This window comes from Xyrauchen texanus, chromosome 10, assembly GCF_025860055.1.
Source record: "Xyrauchen texanus isolate HMW12.3.18 chromosome 10, RBS_HiC_50CHRs, whole genome shotgun sequence".
Classification (NCBI taxonomy): Eukaryota; Metazoa; Chordata; class Actinopteri; order Cypriniformes; family Catostomidae; genus Xyrauchen; species Xyrauchen texanus.
Window position 1 is genome coordinate 23,757,650 of NC_068285.1, and position 24,163 is coordinate 23,781,812.

The 24,163-nt window shown below is 38.0% G+C and overlaps 1 protein-coding gene across 1 annotated transcript in view; it reads right to left on the reverse strand.

The window, feature by feature from the left end:
* Positions 1 to 15,608: 15,608 nt before the first annotated feature.
* LOC127650749 (syndecan-3-like) overlaps positions 15,609 to 24,163 on the reverse strand; it is a 55,029-nt gene continuing 46,474 nt past the window's right edge. Inside the window, exons 3-5 of the mRNA XM_052136362.1 lie at positions 23,077 to 23,792; positions 21,818 to 22,049; positions 15,609 to 16,013 (exon numbers count right to left, since the gene is read on the reverse strand). Of these exons, the coding sequence (XP_051992322.1) occupies positions 15,847 to 16,013; positions 21,818 to 22,049; positions 23,077 to 23,792 (1,115 nt within the window). The 3' untranslated portion in view covers positions 15,609 to 15,846. The remainder of the gene's footprint in view (positions 16,014 to 21,817; positions 22,050 to 23,076; positions 23,793 to 24,163) is intronic.

Consider the following 24,163-nt stretch of genomic DNA (forward strand, 5'->3'; position numbering starts at 1 on the left):
GAGGATTGATTAGTTGAAATCAGCATTATTGTAAAACAGCTCTCCCTTGTGGTAAAAGCAAGTATCTCCTACGACATGCAGTTACACAAAAGGAGAGCCCCAAACATCAAAGGCTATTTGATTTCCTGTTTGCATTTCTTTGGGTGTGCACACCCAAAAAATCACAATCAAAACACAAATTCAGAGAAAGGATATTTTAATAGAGTCTGCACACAGCAACAAAAGTAATGGAAGACACATACATAAAGAAATGAAAATACTGCCTGCAGATCTCCACTGTCAGTGCCCTGAAACACAGTACAAGAACTTTATCAGCAATATAAGGAACACAACTTTCTATCATGTACCAACACAAATGCTAAATCTGTAAGAGGTACTTAACTAGATTAACAAGAGGTTTTTTCAATAGAAATTATTACTCTCAATGAATCTGTTTGTAATGTACACTCACCACACACTTTATTAGGCACACCTGTACACCTACATACTTATGTGATTATATAATCAGCAAATCAATCCATAAAATCACGCAGATATGGGTCAATAGCTTCAGTAAATGTTCACATCAACCATCAGGATGGGGAAACAATTTGATCTGTTATTTGTACCGTGGCATGATTGTTTGTGTCAGACGGGCTGGTTTGAGTATTTCTGTAACTGCTGATCTCCTGGGAACAGTCTCTAGAGTTTATTCAGAAAGGTGCCAAAAAAAAACATAAAAACATTCAGTGAGCGGCAGTTCTGCAGAAGAAAACGGCTTGTTGATGACAGAGGTCAATGGAGAATGGCCAGACTGTTTCGAGCTGACAGAAAGGCTACGGTAACTCTGATAACTTGGCATCTCAGAATGCACAAGTCGAACGTTGAGGCAGAGAGGCTACAACAGCAGAAGACAACGTCTGGCACTTTATTAAAGTTAATAATAAAGTGCTCGGTGAGTGTATTTTATATTGTATTATGAAATACATTATATGCACATGTAAACTGTCCCTTTTGATAGCACAATGAATAAGGAAACTAAAACCACTCACTACCTGCTGCTCTCAAAAGTGAATTGGTGAGAAATCACAACGAAAAGTAGGCTCTGGCACGCTGACACTGATTGGCTGGCCGTGCCCCATGTCTTCAGACTCTGCCTTAACATTGGGCAGCAAGGGGTCAGGGGTGGGTTTAGGTAGGCTGGGCTGGGGTGCTCCTTGAAGCTCAACATAGTGTTGCTGGGACAGCAGCTGAGGGTAATGGCTCTCGTGACCATGTGGCTGAAATACTGCCTGTGTATACTGACCCGACTGACTATACACCTCAGTGGTCCATGGGTAGGCCTGATATGCTTCATACAAATACAGAAATTACACTTAAAGGGATAGCTCACCCAACAAGAAAACTTCTCTCCTCATTTAATCACCCTCATGCCATCCCAGATGTGTATGACTTTCAAAGAATATCTCAGCTCTGTAGGTCCATACAATGCAAGTGAATGGTGACCAGAATTTCGAAAGGTCAAAAAGGCAGTATAAAAATAATCCATAAGACTACAGTGGTTAAATACGTAATTGCTGAATTGATATGATAGGTGTGGGTGAGAAACAGATAAATATTTAAATAATGTTTTTAACTGTAAATCAACACTTTCACTTCCACATTCTAGTGTGTTCCACTTTCACATTCAGCCACATACTTGTTGAGGCTGGTCAAAGCTGAAATTTAAGGTGAAAAAAAAAAGACTTAATAGACTTAAATATGAATCTGTTTCTCACCCACAACTATTATATTGCTTATAACGACATGGAATTAACCACTGGAGGATAAATTACATTTATCATTATACGTCATTTTTGGAGCTTCAAAGTTTAGGTCACCATTCACTTGCACTGTAAGGATCAACAGAGCTGAACTATTCTTCTAAAAATATTGATTCGTGTTCTGCAGAAGAAAGAAAGTCAAACACATCTGGGATGGCATGAGGGTGTGTAAAGTATAACTGAATTCTCATTTTGGGTTTAATTATCCCTTTAAAACTTGTTTGCTACAGAATAATTTTTGCAGTGTGGGTGATTTCTCATTTACCTTGCAGTCCTGATTGTAGAAGCATCTGGTTGCCCATCTGAGACTGAAGGTACGAATGTGCACTACTGGTGTAAGCGGGCAGAGTGTTGTTAGTACCTGTGGTGAGGGGCATGTATGAAGCACTGCTGTCCTCAGTGGGGTTTGGGGTGAGGTAAGGAGAGGGTGTAAGGTAGGATAGGTGGGAGTACTGGGGCAATAGTATGTTGTTGGTCTGCTGGGGCATAAGACAAGTGCTTTGCTGGGTTAACATACTGTTTGTTTGATGAGGCAGGAGAGAATTAGTTTGCTGAGTTAATAAAGTGTTGGACTGTTGAGGAAAGGTGTTTAGCTGAAAATTCAAGGTGCTATTTTGAGGAGCTGAGTTCATGTAGTTTACAGAGGAACCCAAGCCTTCATAGTCAAACCTGCAAACACATTAGAGAAACAATACCATAATTGCCTTGTGCACATTGTTCTTTTAAATCATATTATATATATATATATATATGTATATATATATATATATATATATATATATATATATATAACTGAGCATTATCAATTATTATTATACACTGATCAGCCACAACATTAAAACCACTGACAGGTGAAGTGAATAACATATATTATCTCATTAACATGGCACCTGTAAAGGGGTGGGATATATTAGGCAGTAAGTGAACAGTCAGTTCTTGAATTTCATGTGTTGGAAGCATAAAAACTGGGCAAGCGTAAGAATCTGAGCGACTTTGACAAGGGCCAAATTGTGATGGCTAGAAGACTGGGTCAGAGCATCTCCAAACGGCAGGTCTTGTGGGGTGTTCCCAGTATGCAGTGGTTAGTACCTACCAAAAGTGGTCCAAGGAAGGACAACCAGTTATCAGGCGACATTGTTATGGGTACCCAAGTAATGTAGCACAAATTGCTGAAAATGTTAATGCTAGCCATGATAGAAAGGTGTATGAACACACAGTGCATCGCAGCTTGCCGAGTATGGGGCTGCATAGCCGCAGACCAGTCAGAGAGCCCATGCTGACCCCTGTCCACCTCTGAAAGCAGCTACAATGGGCACATGAGCTTCAGAACTGGACCATGGAGCAATGGAAGATGGTGGCCTGGTCTGATGAATCACATTTTCTTTTAGATTATGTGGATGGCCGGGTGCGTGTGCGTCATTTACCTGGGGAAGAGATGGCAGCAGGATGCACCATGGGAAGAAGGCAGGCCGGCTGAGGCAGTGTTACAGGCATTGTTCTGCTGGGAATTCTTGGGTCCTGGCATTAAAGTGGATGTTGTTTTGACATGTACCACCTACCTAAAGATTGTTGCAGACCATGTACACCCCTTCATGGCAACGGTATTCCCTGATGGCAGTGGCATCTTTCAGCAGGATTATGCGCCCTGCCACACTGCAAAAATTGTTCAGGAATGGTTTGAGGAACATAACAGAGTTCAAGGTGTTGACTTGGCCTCCAAATTCTTTGGAGAAAATTATTTGTCAGTTCGAACCAGTCTGACCATTCTCTGTTCACCTATCTCATCGCCAAGGCATTTCCATGCACAGAATTGCCGCTCACTAGATGTTATTTGTTTTTGGCACCAGTTGGTGTAAATTCTAGGGAGTGTTGGGTGTCAAAATCCCAGGAGATCAGCAGTAACAGAAATACTCAAATCAGCCCATCTGACCCAAAACAAACATCCATGTGATTATCTAATCAGCCAATCGTGTGGCAGCAGTGCATAAAAACATGCAGATACGGGTCAGGAGCTTCAGTTAATGTTCACATCAACCATCAGCATAGGGAAAATTAATTATCTCAGTGATTTGGACTGTGGCATAATTGTTGGTGCCAGATGGGCTGGTTTGAGTATTTCTGTTACTGATGATCTCCTGGGATTTTCACACCCAACAATCTCTAGAATTTACCTAGAATGGTGCCAAAAACAAAAAACATCCAGTGAGCAACAGTTCTGTGAATGGAAATGCCTTGTTAATGAGAGAGGTCAACAGAGAATGGCCAAACTGGTTTGAACTGACAAAGTCTATGGAAATGCAGATAACCGCTCTGTACAATTGTATTGAGGAGAATATCATCTAAGAATTCTATTCTGAGATGAAGGGTTGACACTGTTTTGAAGGCACAAGGGGGGTCTACACAATATTAGGCAGGTGTTTTTTAATGTTGTGGCTGATCGGTGTATAACTTGCTCCATCATTTTGAGTCACTTTGGCCCAGAAATACATTTTGGGGACAATTCACCAAGAATGTACTGCGGCCGGTTAAAGCACCCGTTATTTGCACATGCAGTCTGTGCTGGTTTAGCACTAAATTCACAAAACAAAGTTATGCATGTTAGGCAAAGGCGCAAACACACCCATAAAATCTGTGCTTAATGCACGCCCCATTTCTGATCTTGCAGACCGATTCTGAGTGCTCTAAAGCGAAGGATGCAGCAAACTAACATGATCTGATACAATCTGCTGGGACTGTACAGCAGCATTCTACTACTATGATCCAGACACCTTAATAATCTCTTTAAAAAGTGTGCTTGGCCACACTGCGCATCTTGTTTTATCATTATTTGATAATTATTTGATGAATTACTGCTGCTATGATAAATAGCAAATGTACAAAATCATTTATTTTAAATAAAATAAATGTAACCACATGTTTTCATCTGGTGATGTAAATTGCGCTGGACAATTTGGGTGAATAAAGCACAATTTATAATGAACTTAAATTTACATAGAAAGACCAGAAAGGAATGATAATGACTTCATTTAAAAACTCTTAAATGTGATTGTAAGTGGTTGGTGAATAAGAAGCAGGTTTTTGCACTGAAATACTACACATAAAAGTGCTGCAACTGTTTAGTGAACTCAACCCTTTTATGCAGTGAAAGTCTCAGCCTTCTCATGATATAGTTATTATGTGTCCGGTGCTGAAATATAATACTTGACAGAGACTTTCCATTTTTTATCTTAGTTCATAAAACTCAAGAAGTTTCTTTTTTCTTGATTGAAGCAACTCACAGGTCACATATTAGAGAATATTAGTTATATTATCTTGCACACATTAGACATTATTGTGTTTTTTTCATTTCTTAAAAATAAGCCAAAAAAATAAAACTATTTGTGATGAATCACGATTGCATTGTACTATTTCTTCAGTTTAATAGGTTTAACACAGCAAAATGTTAATCTTTCCAAGTACCCAAGGGGTACATTGGACATCAAAATATTTGCACTGCATGGATGATATTCTCAGCAATTTTGAGGACCTGTAAACTGGATAACACTGTAAAAATGCTATGTGCCGACTTCTAGTGGTTAATGAGGGAACTTCAGGGAATGAGTAACCCAGTTTCATACTAACCCAGTGTCTGTCTGCAAGCTCAGTGGCGTTGTGTCTGTGGAGCTGGGCTCACTGTGTTCAGGTGTGTCCAACATAAGGGACACAGTGTGAATGGGGTGGTTGTATGTCGTGATAAGAGGCAAGGAGGCACGACGAATCGGGGGAGGACTGTGCATGGGAGGGGGCATGTATTCCAAAAATCCACCTTGAGACACACAAGGTCCCACATCAACACAAGCAGAATCTGATGAAAAATGTCCAAATATAATTCAACACAAATGTTGCACACCGATAAAAAGGTATCAATAATGTTTTTTAAAGCCTACTTATGAGCAAAAACAATAATACAAACAATAATAGTGATGCTTGCCTTGGCAAGCACCACTAATGAAATAACTAAATTCCTAAAGTGAAGTTTAATTAAATAAGTCCTAATAGGTAGTTTGATTAATGCTAATCTGTACCTGGTAGACTGGTGCAGCTGGGAAGGATGGTACTGTAGGGGGGGAGTGTGTTTCCAGACTTGGGATGTTGAGGTGCAACAGTTGGACATGTGAAAACTGGTGGCCTGTGGACCCATTCACACAGATACACAAAAATGTACACTGTTTTTAAGCATCAGTTATGTCACATAATATTAGTGAAAAGATCAGTTGCACTGTTTCAGTGTGGGCACATAATGCAGAGTCATGTTTTGCCACTGTAACCTGTTGACTTGAACACAAGGAGGCCCCCGACTAGCAGGAACCTTTTTTGCTGTAGCTTTTGCCGTTTTCCTCCATTTAGCTCTACGGTTCTGAAACCACACCTGTTGCAGGGATCAGAGCAAATTTATTATAACTTGCATTGAATTTCTGATGCAATGATCATTTTATTAATATGAACATCTAGAATGATAGGTAGACTAAGGCCATGTCCACACTAATACGTTTTAAAGGTAGAATTCATCCAAAAATTAAAATTCATTTACAAACATTTACATCATACATTTTCTCACCCTCATGCCATCCCAGATGTGTGTGACTTACTCTCTTCTGCTGAAAGTAGAATTTTAGAAGAATATCTCAGCTCTGTATGTCCTCACAATGCAAGTGAATCAAGATCAGACCTATAAAGCCCCAAAAAGCATATAAAGGCAGCATAAAAGTAATCCATATGTCTCCAGTGGTTAAATTATTAGCTTGCTTCAGAAGACATGGATTTAACAATTTGTGTAGAATAATTTTATGCAAAGATTTAGCCACCATTCACTTACATTGTATGCACCTACAGAGCTGAGATATACTTCTAAAAATCTTTGAAAGAAAGTCATGCACATGTGGGATGGCATGAGAGTGAGTAAATCAGGAGATAATTTTAATTTATGGGTGAACTATCCCTTTAAGTTTGAAACCTTTTCTAATGTCAGAGTTTTCCAGAGTATGCGGATATGGAGAATATTTTGAAAGTGTTTTCAGTGCAGGAAAGCGCTATTCCAGTGTGAATGAGAGGCGTACATGTATCTAAAAGAATGCCTTTTCAAGTGAAAATTGAAAGGAATGAATGTCAGTGGACAGTGACCATGATTCTCTGGGGTGTAACACTGATAGCTGCTGCGATCTCCTTTCTCTTATCTCCGTCAGGGTAGTGATCATCCTGAAACACTCGCTCCAGCTCCTCCAACTGATCTACAAGACAATGGGTAACACACTGTATGCAGCTACAGCCCCCTCACATTTATGTCAAAACACTCATAAGAATATCCTACATAAGGGCTGTTCAGTCACTATGACAATTTGTTGGCTAAGAATTCTGTTGGAAATTTCAGGATTTTAGAATGATCGTTTTCAATTTATTAGTAAAAAAGGTCTATGGTTAACATTACCTTTCTATAACATAAATTAAACACAGTCATACCTCAATTTCAACTTCACAAGTAGTTAATAAGGCAATCATTGGAGCCCTTATGTAGCAACTTGTTAGCAACATATAGTTTTAAAGCACACAAGAGTTTTAATACATTCACATTTTAAGTATGAATGTATGCGTGTAATTTGTTGTAGAACAAAACAGCAAATTCCCTTCAATAAAAGTTAACCACAGACCTTATTTCATTAGAAACTTCAAATTCCCATTAGAAGTTCCCAAGGTAACCCATGGCTTGAACATACTAATTCAATTCAAGGTTTTGGACTATAAACTGAAGAGCTCTACTCTATTACAGTGTGTCCATAAACAACCACAAACATAGTCTATTTTCTCTCACCGGTGCTGTAAAAAGTCCGTGTTTTCTTCTTAGGAGGCATCAGAGGAGCATCAGTGCTAATGGAAGGTAAAGCTGGTGTGCTGGTTTCTCCACTCACTGAGGGCAGAGGCAGCAACGGAGCAGCTCTGCTGGTGAAACGAGTGTAACGGCGAGTGGTGTACACCTGCCTCAGCGTCACCTCCACCTGCCCTGTGGACACCATGGCCGGGTGCTCAACAGCGGGGCTGCTTTCATAGGGCCGTTTCCCTAAGCATGGAGTCTCCAACTGGGCCTGTGCTGGGACTTGGGTCTGAAGTACTGGTGGGGCCTGAAAGGGGAGTAGTGTGGGATTTTGAGGTGGTAACATGATGGATAAAGGTTTGGGTGGTGATTGTGTAGGGCACTGGGGTAGATTTGAGGTATCAGGGGGACATAACATGAGTTCTTCACTCATAGATTTCTGTACTGACTGCTCACACACCATCACCAAGTCCATGTTGCAATCAGGGCTCATCTGCAAAATACAGTCATCCTTTAAAGGCGGCACTTCGAACACTCTTGTCTCTTTTTCATCGTTGGACTTTGCTTGGTCTTTTAAAATGACTTCGGCACTTTCTTCCACTTCCTTATTCTTGTCTTTCTCCCCATATTTTTTACCATTGGTTAATTCCTCTTTTTTCTCCTCAACTGTTTTTTTCTCATTTTTCTGTTCAACATCATGTTCATCTTCAGTTTTGCAGTCTTCCTCATTTGTCTCGGGTTTCCTGTCTTCAGGTTCTTGATCTATTGTCCAGTTCTCTATAGTTTTTCCTTCAGATTTCACCTCAACGTTCCTCTCAAACTCTTGAGACACCTCATCCTCCACCTTTTCCTCCACATGCTCTTCAACATCACTGTTTATTTCTCTCTCTTGCTCCGTGTCTCTGTATCTGCAGTAAACTCTCTGTTCTTCCTCCTCACACAGGGGACATGGACCTTCTGTAAATACAAATGGCACAAAATAAATAAAATAGAATGATACCTTCATAGCACAAGAATGGAATAAAGCAAACTCACCAGCAGACTTTGGCGCACAACACAGAATGGTGCATTATTATGATGGCTTGTCAAAGCAAAAAAGTATTGTCAAAATCCCCCAAGACCAAAATTTTAAACATTGACAAATACCAATTTAAACTTACATTGACAATGTTCGGAGTCTATGTACGAATTATTTGTATTGAATATTGATTAACAATTTGTTGTTGTGGTTGTTTTGATTAAAATCCTGTTTATATATAAAAAAAGGGGGGGCAAGGGGGCTTTTTACACTACCCATGTGGTAAAAGGCCCACACACTTTGGGTAAAAGGACCCCAGGGGCTTTATAGTGATAGCGTGTTGATATAGGGGACATTGTTATAGTGCAAAAACGGTCAGCTAATGCAAATAATTTTGAGACAGCGAGATGCTTTTTTTTGTGTGTAATAAATTACGATTATTCAAAATAAACCCTTCAAAAAAGGATGTACCTTTCCATGTTAATTTAAAACAAATTTGGCATTTCAGGATATTTCAATTATTCTATAAACAAATTAATCTCCAACATGATTGGATCAGTTAATGTGTGCACACTTTTCAAAAATATTCATTTTGAATCTTTTCCCCCACACTTAAGAAAAACTATGTTTTATGGGGGGGCTTTAGCCCCTGCAACAGGGGGCTTTTTACCCCAATATTATCCTTTCACCTATTGGACAGTTATTGGACTTTTGCCTTGACTTGAAAATAAGAAATAATTATTTTGTTTCAAACAGTCGATAATTTCAGGGATTCTTATTAGCTACATAAATTTGCCACATTTAAATACGTCTCAAATAGTTCAAATTAATAATCAAATTACCTCAAAATCAAACTTTAGACGTGACATGCAATCAACATTTTGCACTGGACAGTAACAAACAGATGTTTAGAAAAGTGCTGTGGTAGTTGTTGTTGCCGTTTAGTGTTTTGGGAGAAAATCAAATCAAATGTGCATGTAACCCCAGGGCCTTAGCCCCATTATACCCTAACCCTCAAATTTAAAGGCTTGCTTTTTTTTTTACTTTTCAGTTGTTGTTGTTGTTGTTTGACATTAACTTTTTTCTCTTCTTGATTAAGATTCATTTATCATTACGTGTTTGTGTGACTTTTTGGAAGTTCACTCTTTTACTATGCGTTTGGTGTTTGTGCAGAGTGTGTGCCAATTTACTAATGTATGTGGTGGAAACAGTAAAATGCTGCTTTTTATCATTCTCGGAGACTTAACACATCAAAGTTACTAAACAATAGTTCAGGATGTTGTTCTAAATGTAACAATTTCTCCACGTGCGCATTTATCACTAATTGAACCTCCGCCCAGTGCATCAAACCATTAGACATTTTTTCGTTTAGAAATTAAACCAATTAGACAATTATCGGTGGAAAATATTGTGTCAATCAGCTCATTTACATCAAATCACCCACCGTAATCACTGGCAAACAAGGAATCTTCAGTCATCGTGTTGCCCACGCTAAACATGCCCTTTAACTCTAAACTAGACATTAGTGCGCTTGAGAAAAGCCAAACACTAGCACGAGTATTGATTGATAACCTGCACAAGCTGCTCAAGTTACATCACGTGATATAGAGACGAGGCGTTTCCGTCATCTCGGCTTTGCAGGTGACTACTACTGAATTAAATCGCCGTTCACCTTTACTAAGATCTCTGTGAAGCCATTCATCGGTTGCTTGCTTTGCAAACAGTAGCTTTTACAGTTTCAATATTTAAAACAAAAGTTCCTTCAATTGACGGGGGTTTTATTTCATTTTTTTTTTTTTTTTTTAAACACGTTAAAGGGATAGATTACCCAAAAATGAACATTCTTACGTTATGTACTCATCCTCTTGTTGCTTCTAGCCCATATAACTTTTTGTTTCTTCTGTGGAACACCGAGGGCAGAATGGAACATCACCATTCACTTTAATTGGAAACTGGAAAAAGATGCATTTATTTTAACACATGTTTCTCCCAAAAATGAAAATTCTCTCATCATTTACTCACCATCATGTCATCCCTGATGTGTATGACTTTCTTCTTCTGAACACAAAGATATTTTTAAAAGAATAGCTCAGCTCCAAGAGTCCAAAAAAGTAAATGGTGACAAGAACTCTGAATCAACAAAAGCATTTAAGGGCAGCATTTAAGCATTCTATAAGACTTCGGTGGTTCAATCCATGACTTCAGAAGCGATATGATAGGTGTGGGTGAGAAACCGATACATTTTTAAGTCCTTTTGTACTTTAAATTCTCCTCACTCCCATTAGGTGGTGATATGCATGAAGATTGTGAATTGCCAAAAACAAGAGGAAAGTGAATGGGAAAGAGTTTTTTTTTAAAGGTATTTTTCTAAACATCTTTGTTTGTGTTCTGCAGAAGAAAGAAAGTTATACACATCTGGGATGGCATGAGGGTGAGTAAATGATGAATTTCCATTTTTTGGGTGAATGAAATGTTGACTCCTATACAAGCCCTGAATACTGGCCCACTCAACAACACTGTTTTCTTTGTGAAATTTCTAAGCATCTTTGTGTCAAACTTAATTGAATTCTGCTGCATAAATATTTTGCTTTCAGACACTTTTTATGTTAGATCACAAGGGTTCTGTTCAGAAAATGTAAATGTAAGACTTTATAAAGGAGCAGAAACTGTAGCTATGCTTGTAGTGGAATACTAGCATACTGTTCTGTATATACTAAAATACTATGTGAAACAATATGCATTATCCAATGATAAGCAATTCAAACAGAATTCCCTTGAGGTGTCATGATGTACAACAAGTTTAATTTATATGTTGGTCACCAGTTATCTCTAAAAAAGAAATACTACAAAAAAGATCACTTGGCAGTTTTTATCCTTTCTATTCTGCATTTCGTTTTGATGACACTGGGATTTCATAAGTGACACTGGAATTTAAAGGTAGAGTTGAGCACATTGCATTTATGGGATTGAGTATTCTGCGCAGCAAGCTCCGTTACATACTGCACATTTTGGCCAATGAAGTAGGTCATCCAGATATTCTGTGCACAGAGAAAGTATAGTGTATAGTGTGCACAGTACACATTCTCCAGAAAAAGTCTAGTATGGTAGATAGAGTATAAGGGTATGCTATTCCAAACATAACCTGGAAATCCATAGCCAATAAAGTCACACTAGGTACAGAGGTAACCCATCAGGTTTTTATTTAGAATAGAGTGGCATATTAGTGACATAACGTTGCCTCTTTATACACAAATCAACCAATGAGAAAAAAAAAATCTAAAAACAAAACATTTCTTTAAAAAAATGTACATGTATAAAAGCACACTGGGCGACCATCAGACCAGGACCATGCTGGTCTGTGATTGGCACACAGACACAGGAAGGCCCGCCTCATATTTGGCTATGAATAGAAAGAGTGACAAATTACAGGTAGAAATGAGTAGAAAAGACAGCAATGCAAACTGAAAGTTCCACTGACATCCATAACATTAACACACAGTGAGCTCCAGACATACCCGGCTGGACAGGTGCATGGTTGTAGGTGAGATGTGGGGGCTTCACAAGGACATGTGCATGTGTTGGTCTCATGTAAAGATTAGATAGTATGACAGGTGGGGTGAAAGCTGTGAACATTGCGATCTAAATATTTAACCCCCAGCACCAACAGGATAAAAAAAGCCTATTTTTTACATGATTAAAAAAAGGAATATTTTGTTAAACAATCATCGTCTTAATACCTGACTTTCATACTAATTGGGGGCTTGTTCATCACAGAAGCATTTGATTTACATTATTCAAGTCTATATTCCAATTAGACACTAATTATTGCAATTTAGTTTTTTATTGGAGTGAGAGTGGTAGGTTTTCAGTGTCTGGAAACAAACTCTTATAACAGCCATTTATTCAAAGGTGTGCAAGTCATGAATTAATTTAGGTTCTATTTAGAAGGTCTAGGCTGCGATGCTAGGCATTGGGGTGATTATCACAAAACCCTGGTCATATTTAACCAAAAATTAATACAAAAGAATGTGAAATTAAACAAAAGATTTACCATTTATTGCATTGTGACATTATTTTCAAGACCCCCCCATTACGGTAACATGTCTGTACGTTTTACTATTCCCATTGTTTTCAATGATGATTCTCATTACAGCAACTCTGACTTTGTTTTACTGTATTATAGTCAAAAAACTATTTTCCAAATAAAACAAAAAAATTCAATCAGCAAAGATGAAAGGCAGTAGTACCAAGGCAGTATACTACTATGATGTCTTAATACTTTATAAATTGAATTTAAAAACATTCACACTGCAGTAATGACAGTATCATAATGACCATAATTCTTTCACATTGCAGTACAGGAATATCATTTTGACCATTTTTTTTTTTTTAATTGGCAGTAATGACAATATCATAATGATCATCTTTTTAGGATTGCGGTAATGAGAATTGGGTGTATAATGTGTGGGACTTTCATGAAAATACTATCACAATGTAAAAACCTATATAAAAATGTGGCCCTAAACATATGCGTAATTTTCGATATGCAAACAATAATATCTTATTTGCTAGAGTAAAATAGGACCAGGCCATTTTCTAGACAGGTTTTATGAAAATCAACCAATATGCTTTTAAGTGTTTGAGCAATAGTGTCATGGAGTGACTTCAGTGTGAGGATAAGAGTTCATCCCCACAATGGAAGAACCGCTTGGGAGGGAAACACACTTGCAGATGCATTCAAACCAGAAAATAGAGAGTACAATATTCAAGCTAAAGTACAGCTGCACAAGGTATTACAATCTTAGATTGAAGTACAAATCCCTATATGGATGCAACCCTTTCTCAAATGTCCCTCACCACCCCAAAATGTCTAAAATGAAACAGTGTGGAGTCTGGAATGTGCTCTATTACACACACTTAGTTAATTGATTGAGTACACTCTAGTGTGTATTATGAGTAGAACTCTCACGTAAAAATTTGTTACCATGCATTCTTAATGGTGATATAATAGGAAGCTATTTGATGTCATATTTCAGCTTTATAACAGCTTTACCCTCGGCACAGCTATATGTTTATATTTAAGAGAGTTTTCTAAATGTCCTTTACTTTGGTTAGTAAAAGGACATATTGAGGATTCACTGGTTCTAATGTCTGTGTGACGATGTTGCTAAGCACACAGCCCATCCCAAATACTATACATTACTGTTACATGTTTAAATATTTAAAATGATTTGTATTAATTTTCAATTTTCACTCACTTCTTGAGCTACAGCTTTGAGGAATGTGGACATCACACCTCATGACACTCTGAGCACGTCAACCACAGAGTTAGCTGACAACATCTGAGCGTTCTGTAGTTGACAGCTTGTTATTGCTACTTCATGCATTTCTAGTCATTTTTGCTTCAATGAATTAGATGTATCACAAGCAATGACATATATTTCAACCAAAACAATACCACTGAAAAAAACAAGCGAGTACTGTTGTCCTTCCAGCTTCATTCAATGCTTTCAGCTCAGATGCCTTTGTTAGACACATAATATTTCTTCTGGACCATTACCCAGAACATAATGTTTGCCTTGCATCTGTTATCCACAGTGATAATGTTGCAGCTGTCCCATCAACATAAACCCAATCGCACAAGTTCCTTATCAACAACTTCCTATATCTTATCTGGAAAAAAAAAGAAGCCACGAGCTGACAAAATGACTGTCCATCAGAAAGGACTTTTTGTGTGGCATTTTTGTGCAAGAAAACATGCAATTCTGTGTCTGGGAGCGAATTCTGTCAGTGGAAAAGATTAACCTTACGAGCTTGTGCTTTCAAAACAAAAACCAGACACTTGACCTAATTACCTTTGAAATACTGAACTGGTGAGTGAAAGGTTTCAGCATTTCACTGGGCTGATATTTTTTCTCTGTGTCCAACTTACAAAAATAGCCCACAACGTAGATTCCAACTGCATTGTGTAGATTTTTGGGTGGATATCAATAACGTGTCCGTGTGTTTAATGTTTAGTACAACAGCATGATTAAAAGCATGATAAAACAAAAAGTTGAGTTTATATTTACACCAATAAAACCTTACTGCACAGCTAAATATATAATATCCTTCACTACGAATATTATGATCATCATTTTCCTTCCATTCAGAGCTGCAGATATATTATTGATTATTACTACTGAATACTAAAATCTTTATACAGAGTAGAGGAGAGGCTAGTTCTCTGAATCTATGCATGCGCTCCCTCAAAGCAAATCTGCAGTGTTTTAATTTGCCGTGTTTAACATTGTACATGTTTTGGGCTCTCTGTTCCAAACAGGCGGTACAAGGCCCGTTGTGCTTACACTCTCGCCAGCAGAGGGAGTCAGGCTGTGTGTGTGTGTGCATTTGTGCGTGTGTGCCTAGGCTTAGGGTCACAAGGGCACCTTAGACATACATCACACGCACAGGTGCAAATATACACGCACACAGATGCACATTATTCTCTGCTTGCGTTCAGTCTATAGCACCAGGGAAATGGAAGGCACCACACAGCATTAGATCACGGACCTTGGTGACAGGAGAGCGTTCGGAGTATGTTCTATATAATTCTTTGTATACTTTCTCTCCTTTTATCAAGCAACTTTTATTTTCTCCCTACCTCCATGACACCCTCGGTCATAATTTCCTCTCACTTATTTATTCATGCTTTTTAAAAAAAAAAATATTTTGCTTCCATGTTTGCAGTCTGAGAGGAATATTGTGCAGAAACACATTTGAAACGCAGTGTCTTTACAAAAAGATTAAGGTCATAATTTCATAGAACAACGATCCTAAACATATCAATAATAACATGTTCTTAAAAAAAGCTTTTTTTTTCTCTGTGTATGTCTAGACTAACCACACCCCCTCCCCCCCCACCCCCACTTCTCATTGGCCATGTCCCACCCATAACCCCACCCACAGCCACTTCCTCCTTTTTTACAGTTGATCTTTTTCAGTTTTTTTTTCTCTTTTTTTGGAAAAGAAAGTTCAGAGTCCGTGGAGTGAGAGGCACTCTCATGGGGAAACCAAAGGTAAAGGGTGAGAGATAAAAAGCAGGAGGGAAGAGGGAAGAGGGAAGGGGGAAGGGGTGGGGGGTGTGGATCAGATAAAGAGGGGAGAAGGTTGGAGAGATGGAGGAGAAGAGTGTATGGTTGTTAGGCATAGAATTCCTCCTGCTTGTCCGGTTTTTGGTAGGTGACGGTGGCTTGTTTAGGCTCATCCAGTGTGTAGCTGCCTTCGTCTTTCTTCTTCATCCGGTAGACGAGTAACATGACGAGGAATGCGGCGAAGAGTGCCCCGACTACACCTCCAACAATAACAGCTGGAGAGAGAACGACAGAGACATTAATAACTTAAAATATCTAAAAAAAAACAAAGGAGATCAACAAAGAGAACAATTAGAGACACAGAGACATTTAATCAAGGGAGGGAGAGGTCATCGAAACTAAAGCTTAAATTCTCTGTGAGCGTATAATGCGAAGAATATGCTAAAATAAAACTAATTTCACACTATTGCCTCCCACTCCTACATCTTTACCTATGACCAGGAAGTCTGCAAATACAAAGGCACACAGTCCTCCAATCAGAACAGCTGAGGAGAGAGAAACAGTATATCAGATAACAGGGAGAGAGATGAGAGGGGAGATGGAGACTGAGAGGCAGCAAAACAAACAGACTAGAAGGTAAATGTTAGCAGGGAAGAGAGACCAAGTGCAGAAGACAGTGTTGTCCACAGAGACAGCTAAAATGAAGTTCAATGGAGGCTGCTGCTTTGAGATTGCACGGTTCTCTCAACATATACTCTACTACTACTTTTTTGAAAGAGCTCAAGCTGAATGACTGAAAGTAGCGCAATTCAAAATTAGGTAAACTGGTTATTTTTACATAATTTTAGACTCTAATTTGAAGATGTAACAGACTTGAGTGTAATACTTGTGTAAGGCCTGTTTCACACCACAGATGTAATCAGTGCGTAAGCGGTGCATATTTATTTCACCACCCACGTTAACGTTACAGCATTCACACTGCGTAAGCAGCGCAGTGCTGCATAGCAGATGAGTGGCTACAAGTAGTTTCACATTGAGCCTATTTTTGCTGCACATAGCATGCTGAACCAAGGTTATAATAGTTTTAAAATATTTTAGTTTTTATTTCTATTTTGTTTATAATTTTTTGTTCCAATTTAGATTAGTTTTCATTTTCTTTGTTAGTTCTTTATTCATTTTAGTTTAATTTTTTAATATTTTAGTTTTATATTTAGTTTTATAAGTGATAAATATAGAATGGGGAAAACAGGCATTTGTGCAACGTGAGTCGTATTGCTGGAACAGTCATTCCAATAAAGGTTAAAAAGTCCCAGACACGGCTAGCATGTTTTCTATAGGGTGACCACATTTTGAAAGTCTCAAACTGGGACACCTGGGGGGTTTGCGATACGTGTGTGTGTGTGTGTGTGTGTGTGTGTGTGTGTGTGTGTGTGTGTGTGTGTGTGTGTGTGTGTATATATATATATATATATATATATATAAAATACAAAAATATTCAGATAATTAAAATGATTTACATTCTTGTAGCAGAAGAGTTCATCATTGATAAGACAATACAAAAAGCGGCTTTAGAATACAATGTATTGTTTACTACCATATTATTGATCATAAGCCAATAATTGGCAAACAGTTCACAGCAATCCATTTCACAAGTGAATTTGTCAATCAGTTCGAGATTTATTATGAGGGCTTGTTTAAGGATCCGTCAATGTACACCTGCGTCAGACATTGTTTTATTTTTTAGAAACAAGTCACATTGTACACAAAACTACAGATATATTTTACAATTATATTCATTACATAGTGTAATGGTTTTCAATGCTTTGGAGTTTTTGTAGGTACAAAGAGTATTTTAATAAAATTTCAAGTCTTTACAAAATAGTGCAAATAGTGGCATTATAGACATACATTTATACTTATGTATAAAACAACTTGGCAAGAAAAATAAACAGATTAATCAGAAAATATTAACTTAAGTTATTAAAACTGTGAAAACCAAATAAAATGTCTTGATAAAGTAGAGGTACGTACAAACAAACAAAATTTTCTCCAAAATACTTCAGCGTGGACACATTCACAAAAAAGGTGAGCAGCCTTAATGAAGGAGCAAAGTGGATCTATTTCAGGGAGCATGTTTCTTAAAAAAATATTGACTGGGTAAAAGTGGTGTAACAGTTTAAAAGACACCTCCTTAACCTTGTTGGTAATTAAATATTTGTGAGGTAAAGACCGTACGACCTGCGTCAGACATGCTTGTGTCTCAGGTGTGTTGCGTCATAAAGATAAAATGTTTAGGTCATTGTGTCAATTTAAATATACTCAATCATTAAACACATCTTGAAATCCCTTGGTTCGCATTTGTGCTCCTTCAAGTGTTTTGAACTCAAGAACATAACGCATGTTTGTGTTGTGTGTCCGCTGAAGGGTTGTTAATGTTTTGTTCACTGTAATAAACTGTGTTGCTCAAACAGCTGCAATGTAACTTTCTGCCCTCTGGAGTAAACAGGTGGTACTACAAGCTTGCATTTGTCAGGAATTTCTCAGGAAAGCATTGCGATTAAATATGTAAATTTTTTTAACACGTTATTTTTTGTCAAATTAAATCGCACGTTATTAACATGTTAAATTGACAGCCCTAATTTCAACCGAAACAATACCACTGAAAAAAACAAGCGAGTACTGTTGTCCTTCCAGTTTCATTCAAGGCTTTCAGCTCAGATGCCTTTGTTAGACACATAATATTTCTTTAGTTTTATTTTAACAAATTTTAAACTCAGTTTTTCACAATTCCTGACATTTAATCATAAAAAACATTCCCTGTCTTAGGTCAATTAGGATCACTATTTTATTTTATGAATTATAGTAGAGAGAATTATTTATTTCACCTTTTATTTCTTTCATCACATTATCAATGGGTCAGAAGTTTACATACACCTTGTTGGTATTTGGTTGCATTGCCTTTAAATTGTTTAACTTGGGTCAAATATTTTGGTTAACCTTCCACAAGCTTCTCACAATACGTTGCTGGAATTTTGGCCCATTCCTCCAGACAGAACTGGTGTAACGGAGTCTGGTTTTGCTCGTGCACACTTTTACAGTTCTGCCCACAAATCAGATTGAGGTCAGGACTTTGTGATGGCCACTCCAATACCTTGACTTTGTTGTCCTTGAGCCATTTTGCCACAACTTTGGAGGTATGCTTGGGGTCATTGTCTATTTGGACGACCCATTTGCGACCAAGCTTTAACTTCATGGCTGATGTCTTGAGATGTTGCTTCAATATATCCACATAATTTTCCTTCCTCATGATACCATCTATTTTGTGAAGTGCACCAGTCCCTCTTGCAGCAAAGCACCCCCACAACATGATGCTACCACCCCAATGCTTCATGGTTGGGACGGTGTTCTTCGGCTTGCAAGCCTCACCCGTTTTCCTCCAAACATAAGGATGGTCATTATGGCGAAACAGTTAGATTTTTGTTTCATCAGTACATAGGCTATTTCTCCAAAAAGTAAGATCTTTGTCCCCATGTGCATTTGCAAAATGTAGTCTGGCTTTTTTATTGCAGTTTTGGAGCAGTGGCTTCTTCTTTGCTGGGTATCCTGGGTATGTCAATATAGGACTAGTTTTACTGTGGATACAGATACTTGTCTACCTGTTTCCTCCAGCATCTTCACAAGGTTCTTTGCTGTTGTTCTGGGATTGATTTGGACTTTTCACCCCACACTACGTTCATCTCCAGGAGACAGAATGTGTCTCCTTCCTGAGTGGTATGATGGCTGCGTGGTCCCATGGCTCCCAAGGATGAACCAGACTTTGGAGGCCCACAATTTTTTTCTGAGGTCTTGGCTGGTTTCTTTTGATTTTCCCATGATGTCAAGCAAAGAGGCACTGAGTTTGAAGGTAGGCCATAACATAAATCCACAGGTACACCTCCAATTGACTCCAATTAGCCAATTATCAGAAGCTAAATTAGGCTTGACATCATTTCTGGAATTTCCCAAGCTGCTTAAAAGGCACAGTTAACTTGGTGTAAGTAAACTTCTGACCCACTGGAATTGTGAATTAAAAGTGAAACAATCTGTCTGTAAACAATTTTTGGAAAAATTACTTGTGTCAAGCACAATGTTTGCTAATATGAAATCTGTGGAGTGGTTAAAAAATGAGTTTTAATGACTTTAACCTAAGTGTATTTAAACTTCTGAATTCAACTGTGCGCGCGCGCGTGTGTATATAGTATTAAACCATGTATCTAGTATAGCCTATCCATAGGATGTCATATTGCATGTGTAATAATGAAATTACTTGTCAGTGCTTGAAATTTCTTGTCAGCTACACATTTTACACAAAATTTCAGTTAAATTAAAAATAAAATTCAAAATTTTTACTTGTCCTAAAAAAATACAGCTGTATGAATATGAACTACAATCTCTTATTTAACACTGTCGCCATGGGAAAGTGAATATTTACAGTGACAGCAAAACATTTCAATTCTATTTTCACATGTTGTGCAAAGAAATAGATTGGCTTCTTTCAGCTTGTTGAACATGCATTTTAATTTGGGCATTTTTAATTTGCATTGGATGTCAGAGAACAGCAGAGAGCGCCAAGTGTATGAGTCGTTGTCATGGTAACCATGTAGATTCTGAGTGAACTGCTGCAAAACTAGAATGAAAGTACCGTCAAATCATCGTGCAATGCAATAAAATATCTTCCCCTTCCCTGCAATCGATACCAGACACAATACCAAGGAGAATGTTGAGAATATTTAATTTAAAAGAAAAAACAAATCAGCTGAAACCGGGACATTATACAATTTTTTGAGAAATGACAGGATACCGGGACACACCTTGTAAATCCGGGACCCACTGCTGGTTACCCTAGTTTTCTACCTACTTTGCTTCTCTCCATGATCTGCTGTAGTGATTCCCTCCCACTCTGTCTTTGCTAATATAAAGAGGGCAATAGCATCTGCTCGTGCTATCGACACCTAGTGGCATCATCATGTTAAGGTGACAGTGGGTTAAAAAGGTTTAAAAAGATATCGCAACAAAATTAAATCTAGATTATTTTTATTTTCTGAGTTTTTTCAGAGCCATGAAAATGTATTTTACTTTAGTTTCATTTTTTCAATTATATTGTTTTTTTACATTTACTTTTAGCTTTCTTTTTGTTTACGATGATAACCTTGTGCTGAACACTTTGAAAATGCACTGTAAACCCAGGATGTGAAATTAGCATTCGCCACCTGTCAAATGCGGGCATGTCATTCACAGTGGTAGGTCGTTTTGGTGACACACGACAAGAAATGGTTATTATATTTTCAAGAACAGGCAAAAGAATGTGCATGTAAAGAGTTCTCACCATCTCAGGAGGTGCTCTGCATTTAGTTCACTTTATTTCCACAGAGCAGTTTGAACTTAACATGCATTGTGAATGCAACTCTTTAGGTTCATTCAGTATATATATATATATATATATATATATATATATATATATATATATATATATATATATATATATATATATATATATATATATATATATACACACACATATAAATACATGTTTTACTTTCATACCCTGAAAAGTTAATTAACAAAACAATCAGCAATATAGGATATTTTGAGGTACTCACCCAATTACTGAAAAAAGACACCTGACTGGCTTGATGCTTGTTACACACGCAGTGACCAGCACACAAACTGTACTTTATATTTAGGATCCAGACAAATAATCAGTTTATAGCTAAACTTAGCGGTTTGCATTCGGTTCTGTGTATATTCATTACAATATTGATGTAAATAGAACTTTGCAATAATGTTTGCAGTGTTCTCAATTAAGTCAGTCTTGTGTAGATTAATTTACATCATATCTAAATCATTCAACTGACAGGCAAACAGAAAATAATATGTACCAAGTAAGACGAAGAAAAAGGCAGACACAAGACAAATAGACACACAGGCCCACAAACAACACAAACAGAAGATCCACAGATCGACTCAGAAGAGAAAAAAATGTTGAAGAGACTGAAATGGGTTATTGGGAATGAGTTTTGAAATGTGTCAATGGCCTCACCTATCAAAACCTCCTTCCTCTCCAGGATGTTCTTCTGAGGAAGCTGAGCGGCTGAACTTCCAGCTGCATCTAATGTGTTGCCAGTCAGATCTGGTTCTGCTGCCATGCCAGGTGTCCCTTTGCCTCGCCCAACCTCGTTGCCTTGGCGACCATCATCCTCACGGATTTCAAAATCACCGCTTGGGCCTGCTCCGGCAACTTCATTATTTACAGTCACGGCTGGTGTTTGTGTCTAAATGAGGAAGAAAAAACAAAACGATGACCTTTCACAATTGCAAAATAGATAATGTGGAAAAAAAAAAAAAGAAACCTTTCCAGGCAAGAGTAGCAAAAAAAAATAAGAAATTAAGTTCTTAATTTTAACATTTTAGAATATACCTGGATTGTGGCCAAATCTCAAGTAAAAAATTAGTTTTTTAAAAAATTCTGATTAAAGTGTCATTCTGGTGCTTTATGCACATCGGTAGTTGACAAATAAAATTTAATTTTCTTTCCAACATCAAAGATTTTAGGTTAACGTAATAGATCATTGAAATGAAAATTCTGTCACAATTCACAATGTTTCTCCAAACCTGCATGACTTTCTATCTTCCATGGAGAAAAAGGTGATTTTCTTTTTTGGCAGAATGAGTCTCAGTCACCAGTCTTACATACTGCCTAATATCACATTTTTAGTTCCACGGAAGAAAGTATAATGTGTCTGGAACAACATGAGGGTAAATGAATGATGACAGAACTAAAAATGTTTGCAAATTTGGGGCAATGTTTGTCAGAAATTGGGCACAGGGCTTTACCAGAACACTATATTTTTGTAAGGGTGTAAATATTTTAAAGAACGTTTATATTTCATGTGCTGTTTTCACAATTTTTAATCACCTTTTATCTTTTTTGCAGTTCACTTAAATAGTCATGTAGTCAAATGTAAACAAGTATAAATACTCTATGTAGTCTATAATTTAATATTATGTGAAAAAACTGAATGAATAAAAAGAAAAATTTTCTTTCAAATTAGTTGTATATAAAAGTATAGCATCTCACACTGCATTACACTTCTCTCACTGCTTTTCCCACATATCAGTATTGTAAATGTGTACTGTACAAGTAAGACAATACTTATTCACTCTGTATGATCCCAATAGGAATGAGTGCACACTTATGGAACGGAAGAATCTATATCAATTGCAATAACCTAATAGTAATTCTACCATTTGTAGATCACTGCATATTACATTACTGCTTTTCTTGGAGTAGTATCTAACCTGTACTGTGGAGGTCATCACTGAAGGAGTGCTGCTCTCAGTTGGGATGGCTCTACTTGGGGTAGTCTGTGTTTGCCATGGTCGTACAGGGGCAGTACTAGGAGTGGTCGGGGAAGGACGTGGCCTGGTTGGCTTGGCAGTAGTGGTGGCAACGGTGGTGGGTAGAACTTCGGTGGTTGTAATTTCATCTGTTGTGGTCTCCGTGGTGCTGGTTGGCTCCAGTGTGGTAATTCCTGTAGTAATGAACAGATCCTCCTCTTCTTCTGTGGTGCCGAGGTCTTCCAAGTCACTAGAGGCCACTTTTGTTTCACTCAGAATTGTAGACGAATCCATGGCCACCACAGGAACGTCAGTAAGTCGAAGTGTGTCGGTAGCCTTCGTCCTCTCTTGATCCTTATCTATTTCCTGCACTGTATCTGCTTCCCATATCCTTTCCTTCCCGGATTCTCTTTCTCGCTCTCTATCACGCTCTTTTGGCCTCTTCTTTTCCTCTTCAATCTCCTGAAACGTTTTCTCAATCTCTACTTTGCTTTCTCTGTCAATCTCTAGGCCCAAACCCAAACTTCGCTCTACCTCGGTTGGAGGTGGGCTACTGGGCTCTGCAGCTGGGGAGGCAGAGGGGGCAGGGCCAGTGGCCTGCGTCGTGGAAAGTGGGAGGGGCTCCTCTGTAGTGACGGACACACCTGCTTTAGTTGGCCTAACATCCATATCTGGAACTGGAAACAAGAAAACACAATGAGACAGGGATGAAGGAGATCAATACCTGCAGCCATTTTAAACTTTGTTAATGTGACATCTTATACCTAACACAAGCTCAAAGGTTTCAAAGCAACCTTTAGATTGGTCAGCCCAGGAATGTGAGCAGCCCCATGGCCAACACATGAATAAAATATCAATAACCTTGGTAGGAAATACACAGGCACACACAAGGCACAAAGCAAACAGTATTGCAGTACACAAACTTGTCTAATTAAGGGCACACAGATTCAAGGGTGTTTCTTCAACTATGGGTACTTTTGTGTGGCAAGGGTTTATTTTTATTACATTAACTACGTTTCCATCCAACGTTTTTCCCTTTAATAGCTGT